This window comes from Pelodiscus sinensis, chromosome 18 (genome assembly GCF_052426305.1).
Source record: "Pelodiscus sinensis isolate ZL-2025 chromosome 18, ASM5242630v1, whole genome shotgun sequence".
NCBI classification, from domain to species: Eukaryota; Metazoa; Chordata; order Testudines; family Trionychidae; genus Pelodiscus; species Pelodiscus sinensis.
This window is the reverse complement of record NC_143069.1, coordinates 7,098,802-7,111,536: the sequence shown is the minus strand read 5'-3', so window position 1 is coordinate 7,111,536 and position 12,735 is coordinate 7,098,802. Positions and strand designations below refer to the sequence as shown.

The window sequence follows — 12,735 nt, the reverse complement described above, 5'->3', positions numbered from 1 at the left end:
GTTCTTCATTAGTTCCCATAATAGAAGGACTAGAGGACACCAAATGAAATGAATGGACATCAGGTTTAAAACTAATAAAAGAAAGTTCTTCTTCACACAAAGTTCTTCTTATAGTCAACCTGTGGAACTCCTTGCCACAGGAGGCTTTGAAGCCTAGTACTATAACAGAGTTTAAAGAGAAGTTAGATAAATTCATGGAGGTTGGGTCCGTGGAGTGCTATTAGCCAGGGGGTAGGAATGGTGTCCCTGGCCTCTGTTTGTGGAAGGCTGAAGATGGATGGCACGAGACAAATGGCTTGGTCATTGTCTTCGGTCCATCCCCTCTGGGGTACCTGGTGTTGGCCGCTGTCGGCACACAGGCTACTGGACTAGATGGACCTTTGGTCTGACCCAGTACGGCCATTCTTATGTTCTTATGTACTAAGCGCAGGGCTCAGGGTCGGGGGTCTCACTGGAACAACTTGATTTTCATGCAAATCTGCTCCTGGGTTTGGATGTGGCCTTTGGTGGCCAGGCTGGCAGCTATCCTGCCCTAGACGGCTGCATTCCTGTGCCTAGTGTGGAGGTCGTGGACGCTGGAGGCCTCCCCCCAAACCTCGATAATGTCCACGATCTCTGCACTAGACCAGGCAGGCGCCTGCCTCTTGTGGCCCTGGGCAGGCTCCTAGGAGCCGCCAGCCTGGTCCTGGGAAGAGGCGGAGGGCTGGGTGGCAGCAGGTGGCTGGCTCATGCCATGCCAGGTGCAGGGTCTGCTGGCTGGGTCCTGGCAGGCTTGCCGCTGGCACAGGCACTGTAGCCAGACCATGCCCCTTTAAGGGCTCTGGGGCTGGGAGAGGGGCAGAAAAGTTTCCCTGGTTTGGCCCAGAGTGGCCATCAGGGCAACCTGATTAGGGTTAGCCTCCAACTAGTTCGAATTAAGTGGCTACACAGCCCTTAATTTGAACTACACAATTCGAACGAGGCGTTACTCCTCGTAGAATGAGGTTTACCTAGTTCGAATTAAGCGCTCCGCTAGTTCGATTTAAATTCGAACTAGCAGTTTGTATGTATAGCCGCTATTAAAGTTCATTCGAACTAACGGCTGTTAGTTTGAATCAACTTTGTACTGTAGACATACCCATACTTTTAACGCAAGAGTTTTTGCGTTAGAATATTTGCGCAAGAGAGCGTCTACACTGGCATGTGCTGTTGCGCTAAGAGGCGCTTTTCTGCAAAATCATCCGTGCCAGAATAGACGCTCTCTTGCGAAAGAAAGCTCCGATGGCCATTTTAGCCATTGGGCTTTCTTGCACAAGAAATTAATGTGGCCTGTCTACACTGGCCTCTTGCGCAAGAACAGTTGCACAGGAGGGCTTTTTCCTGAGCGGGAGCATCATAGGTTTTGCGCAAGAAGCACTGATTTTAGACATTAGAATGTCAGTGTTCTTGTGCAAGAACTCCCCACCAGTGTAGACAGGCAGCTGCTTTTGCGCAAAATCATGCCAATGTAGATGTAGCCATAGAATTTGAATTACTAGACCTTTTCTGACAATTCCTAGGGCTAATACTGACCAACAGCTCCTGATTTTGGTCTAGCTCAGCAAATCTTCTAAATGAATCTAGTGTCCTAATACTATAAAATAAGCAACATACAAATACATTAACATCTATCTTAGATTCTCATGAATGTAGAATAATAGATTCATAGATCATTAGAACTGGAAGGGATCTTGAGAGGTCTTCGAGTCCAATCCCCAGCCATCACGGCAGGACCAAGCACAGTCTAGATCATCCCTGACAGGTGTTTGTCTAACCTGCTCTTAAATATTTCTAGTGATGCAAATTCCACAACCTCCTGAGGCAATTTATTGCAGGGTTTAACCACCCTGACAGGCAGGACGTTTTTCCTGCTGTCCAACCTAAACTTCCCCTGATGTAATTTAAGCTCATGGCTTCTTATCCTATCCTTAGAGGCCAAGGAGAACAATTTTTCTCCATCTTCCTTAAAACATCCTTTTAGAAACTTGTATTATCTGAGTACTTCAAAATGAGAATGTAGTATCTGAGTGCCTCAAAACTCTTTAAAAGTATGTATCCCTACAACACCCCTGTGAGGCAGGGAAACACTATTAGTCCCATTTTGCAAACAGGAAACTGATGCACAGAAGGCCTAAGTGACTTGCCCAACATCATCTAGGAAGTCTTTGAGGGTGCAGGAAATTGAACTGGAACCTCCTAAGTCCTAGGCTGCTGACCACTGGAGCATCCTCCCTCTCCACAGCCTTGCTATAACGTCTGTGTCATATTTCACATTTACGCTAAGTCGCTATTTTAGAGGCTCATCTGGTGGTTCTAGGAATCTGTTTGTGCCCCCAAATCTTTCTACACCCCACCTAGGAAAGGAGTCACAAACGTGGGTTTTCAAGGTCTGCCTAGAGAGGCCTCATGAAAGCTGCCAATCAGAGCCCAGCTGGCTCAGATATATGGAGCTACAGGGTTTTATTAGGTCAGTTCCTTTCAGGAAGTGGAGGGCCAAGAAAGGATGCTATTCTCTGGCCAAACCAATTCACAGGGGTTTATTTCAGGCAGCATTTTCTGAAGCTGAATTTGCAGAGAGAGAGTCCTTACGAGCCTTCAACATATAATTAGAGGGAGAAACTGAAAGTGGCCCCATAGGAAGAACCCAAGGAAAAAGTAGCAATAAACTGAAATGAAGCAATGACTCGCTGCTATTTCTAGGTTGGAACCAAGAGTAGTGGGCAGGCCCAGGTTCCCCAGTGGCATAAACCCGATGAAGGGGACAAGGCTTATGGAGAGGTTGAACAAAGAACAGAATATAAAGGGTCCAGAGTTGGGGCTGAAGACCCTAGTGAGGGCAACAGGACCTAAAAGGCATTTGTTTGGACTTTGGGACTTGGCCAGAGGGCTGAGCCATGGAAGACTCACTAAGATCGACTGGCAGGATGCACCTGGGCGAGAAAAGGACTGTGGTATCAAATGCAGTCACTGAGAGGCTTTCAAGGGATGAGCAATCCCCCATTATAGTGCCTAAAAGGAAAAAATCCATGTTTTTAACACAGTACTCATTCATATAGAATAATAAATTACAGTGTATTACGTGTCTCCTCAAATTATATTCGCTATCTTAATGAACATATTAGAGCTAATGGACATGTTGATTTTATTTCAGCTAATGACTGATCCCATACTCAGGGAGAAGAAGATCCTTAAGTCTGTGTTACATATATTAGAAGAAAGGTCACGGGACAATAACAGCATTGTCCGTCAAATGGCTGTAAGAGGCCTAGGCAATTTAGTCTATGGGGCACCTGAGAAGGTAAGATAGAATACTGAATACAATGCAGCATAACTAGAGAAACTAAAGGAAACAATTGCTCAGGATTTACAGAGGCCATGCACAATGCACTAGGCCAACTTCTGCTCTCTCATACCCCTGTAACCTCTTTGCAGTCAATACACAGCAGGTTTGTTCCCTTGGTAAGCTGGGCATAAGGAAACAATATGGACTTAATATGATCATATGTAAATGTATACTCCCAGGAATGAAGAGTGTAGGCTTTATTTCCAAGATGAGAGATTCTATTCCAGGAAACAGAGACACTAAAAAACTCAAATCATGATAGATAATCAGCTGAACGTAAGCGCCCAGTACAAAGCTGTGACCAAAAGAGCTGAGGTGATCCTCGGAGGCATAGACAGAGGGATTCTGAATAAGAATAAAGAAGTTATTTTACCTCTGCTTATGGCACTGGTGTGAGAACTGCTAGAATACTATGTCAGGATCATGCCTGCAATTCAAGAAGGATGCTGATAAATTGGAGAAGAGTCACAAGAATTTTCAAAGGGCTAGAAAATGTGCCTTTAGATTCAATGGGGGGGGGGGGGGGCGGGGAATGAAGCTAAACTAATTCAGACTGCTAGTAAGGCATACATTTTAATGGTAATTTTAATCATTGGAACCATTTACCAAGGGTTGTGGTGGGGTCTCTATCAGTAGCAACTTTAAAAACAAGATGGGCTGTTTTTCTAAAAGAGGTGCTCTAGTCAAACAGACATTATTTTGGGGAGGTTCTGTGTTGTGAAGGAGGTCAGACTGAATGATCACAATGGTCCCTTTTGGCCTTCAAATCTAAGTAATTAGAAATCTAATAGGATTACATAGGCGTAATATGGCACAGAGTTTGGCTTATTGTAGCTAGTACCTGATGTAAAATATAGCTATAGGTCACTAGGGGGGCAGATGAAATTCCCACTGCTTCATAATTGCTAAAAAAAACATATTAGAAATGTGGTTAGTGGAAAGTGTTTTTTAATGTCATACGTCTGAACAGGTGAAAAAGTACAAGAAGTTTCTTCTGGAGGCACTGATCAGGACTTTAGAAGACACTTTCAGTTCTGAAGTCGTCGAAAGCATGAAGGCACTGGCCAAAGTCCTTAAGGAGCTGAAAGGGAAGGACATAGGTTCTTCCTTCAGAGACCTCACCACACAGATCCGGAAGTACTTCGATAATGTACGTGAACAGAAGCCTTCAACCCCAGTTCAGCTGACATTGATGAGGCTCCATTTACAATGCATGATGTGTCCTCACTGGGCATTGTTCATGTCAGAATGAAGTGATTTTAGGCCTTAGGGAAGAGATGTGTTTTATGGAGGAGCAGAGAATTAAGAAAATGAGGATGCCATCCCTGCTCCTTCAGTCTCACCCTTCTGTTCATCTTTATTTCCAATGAGAATGGCAAAGGAAGTATGAATACTAGATTAGGTAGCTGCATAACAAGGAAAATGGGCATACAGGGTGTAATAGACTGTTTTGGGCCTGCTCCATACGATTTTTATGTCAGATGGTTGAAATTATTCCATTTTGCAGAGAAGTTTGAGATTTCAAATTTTGGTTTTGTTCCTATTTGGGGGACACACCCCCCAGCCCAAATTTCAAAACTCTTTGTGAAACAGTAATACTATTCTCAACCCAGCTCTACTGGGAGCCTTGCCTGAGGGCAGTCTACTGGCAGACTATGCTGGAGACAGGGAACCTGGAAACACTGGGAATTAGAGGTGCCAGGGTGCACATTTCCTGGCTCCTTGTCAGCCTGCCAGACAGGCTGTTCTGAAGGTGAGGGCCAGGAAGCCCAAGATCCCAGTCAGCCTGCTAGATGGGTCACCAAGAAGCTGACCAAGTACCCCTACTTGGCTTCTGGAAGAATTTTGTCAAAATTGAACTGTCTTCAAAGTATTTTGATGAATCAACACATTTGGCCCAAACTTGATTAATTCCAGTTCTTTTAAACTTCTGTCGTTGGAATCACTCTACCCTAATGTAGAAGAGACAGCTGTGCTAGATACATGATGTGGTTATTTCTTCGTTACCAACCTGTGTGGCTTTCTTGGCTATAGGAGGACAACACTCTTCGTGCATTGGCCTTTGTCCTGTTTGGTATCCTGGCCGGCTCTGCAAAGAGAAAATGGAAGGACTATTTTGCCAAGCAGGTTAGACAGAGCTGGGTCACGCTTCTTATGCACCTGCAAGATCCAAGCCCTGAGGTTTCAATGGTAAGAATGACAGTGACTTAATTACTAAGCAAAAAGAATCTTCCTCCTGATGCCAGGGGAGCTCTGCTATTCCTTCCCGCAGTGGAGACCTAAATTCTTCCCTCAGTTCATTGCCCTCCTTTTGAGTTAATCCCAGACAGGCTGGTCCTTAGCAGCCAGGGTTGTCTCACTGGAGTTCAGGATAGGTCATGGGTCTGATCCCAAGAGTTCATTCCTGCCTATCTCTGCACCCCACGTTCCTGCCTCCCCACAACAGAGGAAAGACCACAGCTATGCCTAGTGAAGCAGCTTTCATAGCTACATCCGTTCTGAAAAAACATTGCTGCTATCTCCAGTTTTCAGTATTATAAAATCATAGAACCATAGGTTTGGAGGAGACCTCAGGAGGTCACTGAGTCCAACCTCCTGCCCAAAACAGGACCAGCCTCAACTAAACAATCCCAGCCAGGGCTTTGTCAAGCTAGGACTTGAAAACTCTAGATTTAGAGGTTCCGTTGCCTCCCTAGGTAACCCATTCCAGTGCTTCACCACCTTCCTAGTAAAATAGTTTTTCCGAATATCCAACCTAGACCTCCCCCACTGTAACTTGAGACCATTGCTCCTCATTCAGTCATCTAGTACCACTGAGAACAGCCTCTCTCCATCCTCTTTGAAATCCCCCTTCAGGTAGTTAAAGCCTTCTATCAAAGCTCCCCTCACTCTTCTCTTCTGAAGACTAAATAATCCCAAATCCCTCAGCCTCTCCTTGTAAATCATGTGTTCCAGCCTCCTAATCATTTTTGTTGCCCTCCGTTGGACTTTCTCCAATGTATCAACATTTTTTAAGTAATGGGGTGCCCAGAATTGGATGCAATACTCCAGAAGTAGAATCCCTTTCCCCCTATTAAAGTCATGCTGGCATATTTTCTGTCTATTACTTCAGGGGAATCCCTTTTATTCTTCGGGTAGATGAGCAGTCAAGGACATGAGTTCCATTTGAATGAGCACAATACGTGTTATGGAACAATTCAATGGTGCAACCCTCTTTTTCAGGAGTGCAGAGCTACATTTCATCTCTGTGCCCCATTTTTGGGACTGAAGAGGCTCCAAACTATACTTAATGAGCATCTTAGTTGGAGAACCGAGCTGAACCCTGAGGAGCTCCAGATGGATATCTGCAGACACCTTGTGAGTGACCTATAGAATTATATGAGATTATTGACAGCATAGGCTTGTGGTGTAGAAGCAGGGGGAATGTGTGATGGGCAATGGAAGTATCTATGGGTATGTCTACGCTACAAAGTTAGTTTGAACTAACGGACGTTAGTTCGAACTAACTTTCATAGGCGCTACACTAGCGCTCCGTTAGTTTGAATTTAATTCGAACTAACGGAGCGCTTAGTTCGAACTAGGTAATCCTCATTCCACGAGGATTAAGCCTAGTTCAAACTTACTAGTTCGAATTAAGGGCTGTGTAGCCCCTTAATGCGAACTAGTGGGAGGCTAGCCCCCCCCAGGTTTCCCTGGTGGCCACTCCGGCCAACACCAGGGAAACTCGTATGCCCCCCTCCCGGCCCCGGACCCCTTAAAGGGGCACGGGATGGCTACGGTGCCCATGCCAGGTGCAAGCCTGCCAGCACCCAGCAGGCAGACCCTGCACCTGGTGCGGATCGAGCCACCCACCCGATGCCCCCCAGTCCTCCCCCTCTTCCCGGGACCAGGCTGGCGGGTCCTGGGAGCTTGCCCGGGACCGCAAAAGGCGGGCTCCCTCCTGGGCTAGTGCGGACATCGTGGACCTCGTCCACGATCTCCGCACTAGGCACAGGAAGGTCGCCGGCTAGGGCAGGAGAGCTGCCAGCCTGGCCACCCAGGAGCAGGAGTGCATGAAAATCAAGGTGGTCCACTGAGACCCCCGACCCTGAGCCCTGAGCTTACAATGGCCATCCTGGGTCAGAACAAAGGTTCATCTATCCCAGTAGCCTGTCTGCCGACAGCGGCCAACCCTAGGGACCCTGGAGGGGATGGACCGAAGCCAGTGACCAAGCCATTTGTCTCGTGCCATCCCTCTCCAGCCTTCCACAAACTTTGGGCAGGGACACCACTCCTACCCCCTGGCTAATACCACTCCATGGACCCAACCTCCATGGCTTGATCTCACTTCCCTTTAAACTCTGTTCTAGTTGTAGCCTTCACAGCCTCCTGCAGCAAGGAGTTCCACAGGTTGACTCTGTGCTTTGTGAAGAACAACTTTCTGTTACTAGTTTGAAGCCTGTTACCCATTCCTTTCCTTTGGTGTCCTCTAGTCCTTCTTTATGGGAACTAATGAAGAACTTTTCTGTATGCACCCTCTCCACCCAACTCCTGGTTTTAGAGACCTCTATCCTGTCCCCCCTCCGTCTCCTCTTTTCTAAGCTGAAAAGTCCCAGTCTCTTTAGCCTCTCTTCATATGAGACCTGTTCCCAACCCCTGATCATTTTAGTTGCCCTCCCCTCTGCCACCCTCTCTCTTCCCCTCTCCCACCCCCTTTTCCCAGTCTCCCCCAGTTTTGTTCAATAAAGACAGATTCCATTTTTGAACACAATTGTCCTTTATTTTGTACATCAAGAAGAGGGGCTAGGGAAGGGTAAGTGGAAGGAGTTGAGGGCGGAATGGGGTACGCGCCCCCGATGGGGAGGACTGGGCTGGCTCTGCGGGCTTTTGTGGTGGAAGCTCTCCTGCAGCCCCCCAATTGCCCCATCTCCCCAGATGGCAGGCTGCGGCAAGTGCAGCCGGTCTGATGGCCAAGTGCTGTGATGTGCCCAGTGTGGGCACTCCGGGCACTCCAAGCCAAGACTGCTTTGCAAGCGGGGCACCCCTGAGAACTGTCTGTCCGGCGTGGGGGTTGGGACCCTTTAAGCACAGCCCTCGGCTAGCCTGAGACAGCATCTCCACGCTCTTAGTCCTCCTCTGATGTCCTGCCGGCACTGCTTCCGGCCATCCTTAAGCCCGGTTCAGGGTCCACTTAATGTGGACATGCTAGTTCGAATTAGTAAAACGCTAATTCGAGCTAGTTTTTTAGTCTAGATCCGTTAGTTTTAATTAGCTTAGTTCGAATTAAGTAATTCGAACTAAGTTAGTTCGAATTAACGTTGTAGTGTAGACGTACCCTATTAGAGTGGGATACAGGACTGAGGGTGAGAGGAATGTAAATCTGCCATAGATTCCCACTTTCCCCACTTCTACACAGCCTCCTGTCCTTTCTTTTATTTACTTGTTTAAATTAAAAAAAAAGTCTGAGTGAGTCCAATAACTGACAGCAGTGGCAAGAGGAACACAGACTGTTTACTTGTGGTTTGTAAAGGCATGTGTTGGCAGTCAAAGGGCATTTCTAGCCAGAGAGAGCTCATGTGTCCCTGATTTTCTCTAGGCCAAAGAGAAGGCTGAGCTACTGGAGAACTTTTACAAAAGCACCATCACATACTTCTGCAGCAGCTGGGAAGAGATCCGGGCAGTTGCAGCCAAGTTAGCTGGTGAGAGAAAGTGTGCCGTGTCCCTTTTGGTATTCCCTTTGAGGTAGACAGAAAAAGTCCCTGTGTGCAGCACTGAGCTACTATTAATCTCTCCGTGCTGTGACTTCTCATGCATAAATGGAGATGTTAATGTTCTCCTACTTCTCCAGTGTGGTGTTAGGAGGAATTTGTAATTTGCAATAGAATGCTTTGAGATGGCGCAGTCATTTAGTAGCAGAGGCTGGCACACTGTCACGTAGGGTATGTTTATTCTCCGATCAAACTAGTGTGCTAAAAATAGAGTAGCTGTGGCAGGAGTAGCAGGAGGGGTTAACTATTCCAAGGATGATCCCATCCAAACCCAAAAGTCTGTTCTCAAGGTGGCTAGCTCCTCCGACTGCTTCTGTCATCTGACCTGCACTCTATTTTTAGTAGTCCGAGTTAGTGTGGACTCAAACTATAGACCTAAGCTCAGTGTTGTTGACTGTTCCTTACTGGTGCTTCATCACTGGGAGGTAGGCAGGCCACCGCCACACAGTGCCTGCTGTTGCAGGTTCCTGATTGCCTTGCCCAGGAAGCACTAGATTCCTCCCCTTTGGCCCTGTGCCATCCTTTCCTTAGCACACCCATGCAAGCCAGGCAAGCATTGTGGCCTAATTAATTTATCCATGTGAGATCCTTGCTTAGTACGCACTTATTCCTGGCCCCAGCCCTTTGTTCACACCACTAGATTAATACACTATCCTAGTATATCTCCACTAACTGACAGCAGTGGCAAGAGGAACATAGATTGTTTAAAGCAAATGAGGTTTTATGTAAACATTCTTAATTTTTTTCTCTTCAGTGTGGACGCTAAACTTTTCTAGTATTTTCTTGCCTACAGCTCACCTTAGACCCACAATAGAAGCCAAAGGGCCAATGTTATCACCTTGCACTTAACAAGAGAAGGTTTTTTATTGATGTTTATTTTACACTGCTTATTTAGGCATCATCCTGGAACATACGGACACCAAGAATATGAAATGGCTGGACATGGAACATCTGTTGACCTGTAAGTAACAAATACAGGTGAAATCCTATTCATTAGTGAGTTATAAAGAAATTTAGCTGACAAGCAAGCAGTAACTGATACCACAGGTGTGAAGTGCATCAGCCACACATCAAAGGACAGATTCAGCTTTAGTCTGCTCTGAAAGAGGTACGTCTACACTACAGCGTTAATTCAAGTTAACTTAATTCGAAATAGTTAATTTGAATTAAGCTAATTCGAATTATGCATCTATACACAAAACCTATTTCAAAATAGCATTTTGTTCTTTTGAAATAGCGCGTCCACACTGAGTGGACCCTGAACCGAAGTTCAGGCTGGCCGGAACCAGTGCTGGCAGGGCATCAGGTTAGGACATAGTGTGTGGGGCTGCTGCCTCAGGCTAACTGAGCTCCGTGCTTCACGGGACCCTACCCCCACCCCGAACAGACAGTTCTCAGGGTTCCCCGCTCGCTTGTCTACCCCGATGAGGGAGAGCAAAGCAGTCCTGTCTTGGAGTGCCCTGAGTGCCTGCACTCGGGACACCACAGCACTCGGCCACATGGAGCCAGAGCTGCCCCTGGGCACACCGGTGCGTCTCGTAGGGTTGTTGCCATCAGCCCAGCTGCACTTGCTGCAGGCTACCGTCCGGGGAGTCCATCGGGGGGCTGTCAGGATCCAGGAGGCCCTGCAGGAGAGTGTCCACCCCGAGGAGCCCTCAGAGCCACCCCGGTCCTCCCCACCGGGGGCTCGTGCCCCATTCCTCCCTCACGTCCATCTACTTACTCCTCCCTAGCCTCCCTTCCTGATGTCAAATAAAAGACATGTATGTTCAAAAATAGAAACTGGGTTTATTGAACAACAGGGTGAACCTCTGGGGAGACTGGGAAAAGGAGGTGGGAGAGAGGAATAGAGTGGGTGGGAGAGGGGAGGGTGAAACCTGGGAGGAGGAAGTTGGAAGGGAGAAGCAAAGGGAAGAAGGGGGAAGGGAAGATCAGGGCCCAAGGTTGGGGGTCTCACCGCACCAACTTGATTGTCATGCAAACCTGCTCCTGGGTTCGCATGTGGCCTTTGGTGGCCAGGCTGGCAGCTATCCTGCCATTGACGGCCGTGTTCCTCTGTCTAGTGCGGAGATCATGGATGCTGGGGCATCCCTCCCAAACCTGAATAAGGTCCATGATCTCCACCCTGGACCAGGAAGGCACCCGCCTTCTCCAGCCCCTGTCAGGCTCCTGGGTGCTGGCAGACTGCTCCTGAGGAGCAGTGGAGGGTTGGCTGCCAGTGCCTTGCTGGCTCACGTTTTGTGGCTACTGGCTCAGGGGCCCCGGTGGCCACTGCTGGCTCTTGGCTGGTAGGCTTGGATCTGGCACGGGCCAGGGTCTATCCCTTTAATGGCTCTGGGGCCAGGGGGAGAGGAGAGGAAGTTTTCCTGGTTGTGCCCAGAGTGGCCACCAGGGCTCCCTGGGAAGGGCTGGAGGCCCCCTATTTTGAATTAATTGTCTACACAGCACTTAATTTGAAATAGCTATTTCAAATTTGGTGTTACTCCTCGTAGAATGAGGTTTACCAAATTTGAATTAAGCGCTCTGCTATTTCGAATTAATTTCGAAATAGCGGTTTGCATGTATAGATGCTATTAAAGTGAATTCAAAAGAACAGCTGTTATTTTGAATTAACTTTGCGGTGTAGACGTACCTGGAGGAAACTGCAGCCAGTGTGATATAAGTCAGTGCATCTCCTGGCTACCCTGGCAATGCCTCTTCCCAACCTGTGTGATCCACTCTTTGGGCTCCATCGGCTCCCTGGGAGCCACTTTTTGCTACCCCAAACTCCACACCATCAGATTTATTTCTGTCAGGAGATGTAAAATAACTTAAAAGCAGAAGCTATTGAGTCAATGGAGCACCTTCCAATTGGATGAGTTTCTGGTAGGGTCAGGGTCTCCCCTCTCCCCCCTCCTCCATCTCAGTTTGGAGCTTGGAAGGATCCCAATGGAGGAACCTAAAGCTTTGTTTGTACAGAGAGCTTCTGGAGCTTGGTACTCACTGGTACTAAATCTCCAGCTACTGCAGGCATAGGTGACTATATGAAAAGTGAGTCATATTCTCTGTAATTCCAGCTCTCCAGGTCCTACAGAATGACCCAAGTCCCATTGTCCAGCTGGTGGCAACTCAGGTCCTAAGAGACATCTGACCTGGATGAGTGCTCGGGGAATGAAGCACAGACAAATAGAAGAAAGAGCTCCTGCTTCTGTTTCCAGCTTGCACATCATATACTTGGGTGGGAAGCTAGACTGAACGCTATATCTGCTAGCTGTCTATGGGGTAGGGGAGTAGTATAAGGGCCCTACCATCAATCAAACATTAGCCCCGCCCCCTGACCCTGGAAGTCCCCCCCCGACTCCCCGGAAGTCCCTTCTCCCTTGTCACTGGCAGTCCCGCCCCTGGAGGGTAGTACATCCGGGTCGAGAGGGACAGGTGACCGGAAGTAAAAAAGGATGTCATGTGACCCCGGTTAGGCCCGTCCCCTGTCACCGGAAGTCCCGCCCTTGGGGGTAATACATCCGGGGTAAAGAGGGGCAGGTGACCGGAAGTAAGGGGTGTCATGTGACCCCTCTAAGGACTTGCCCCTCCTCCCTCTACCAATCAGGAAGGGCTTTCCCTGTAGGAACGCCCCGCGAACCGCTTTGA

At 47.9% G+C, this 12,735-nt stretch overlaps 1 protein-coding gene across 1 annotated transcript; it reads left to right on the top strand.

Moving 5' to 3' along the window:
• Window positions 1-3,172: 3,172 nt before the first annotated feature.
• On the top strand, window positions 3,173-10,077 carry LOC142823322 (protein maestro-like). Its single transcript, XM_089770387.1, has 6 exons — window positions 3,173-3,316; window positions 4,332-4,511; window positions 5,396-5,551; window positions 6,584-6,718; window positions 8,937-9,039; window positions 10,004-10,077. Exons 1-6 carry the CDS (start codon window positions 3,173-3,175, stop codon window positions 10,075-10,077), a joined length of 792 nt encoding a protein of 263 aa, XP_089626513.1.
• Window positions 10,078-12,735: the final 2,658 nt, after the last annotated feature.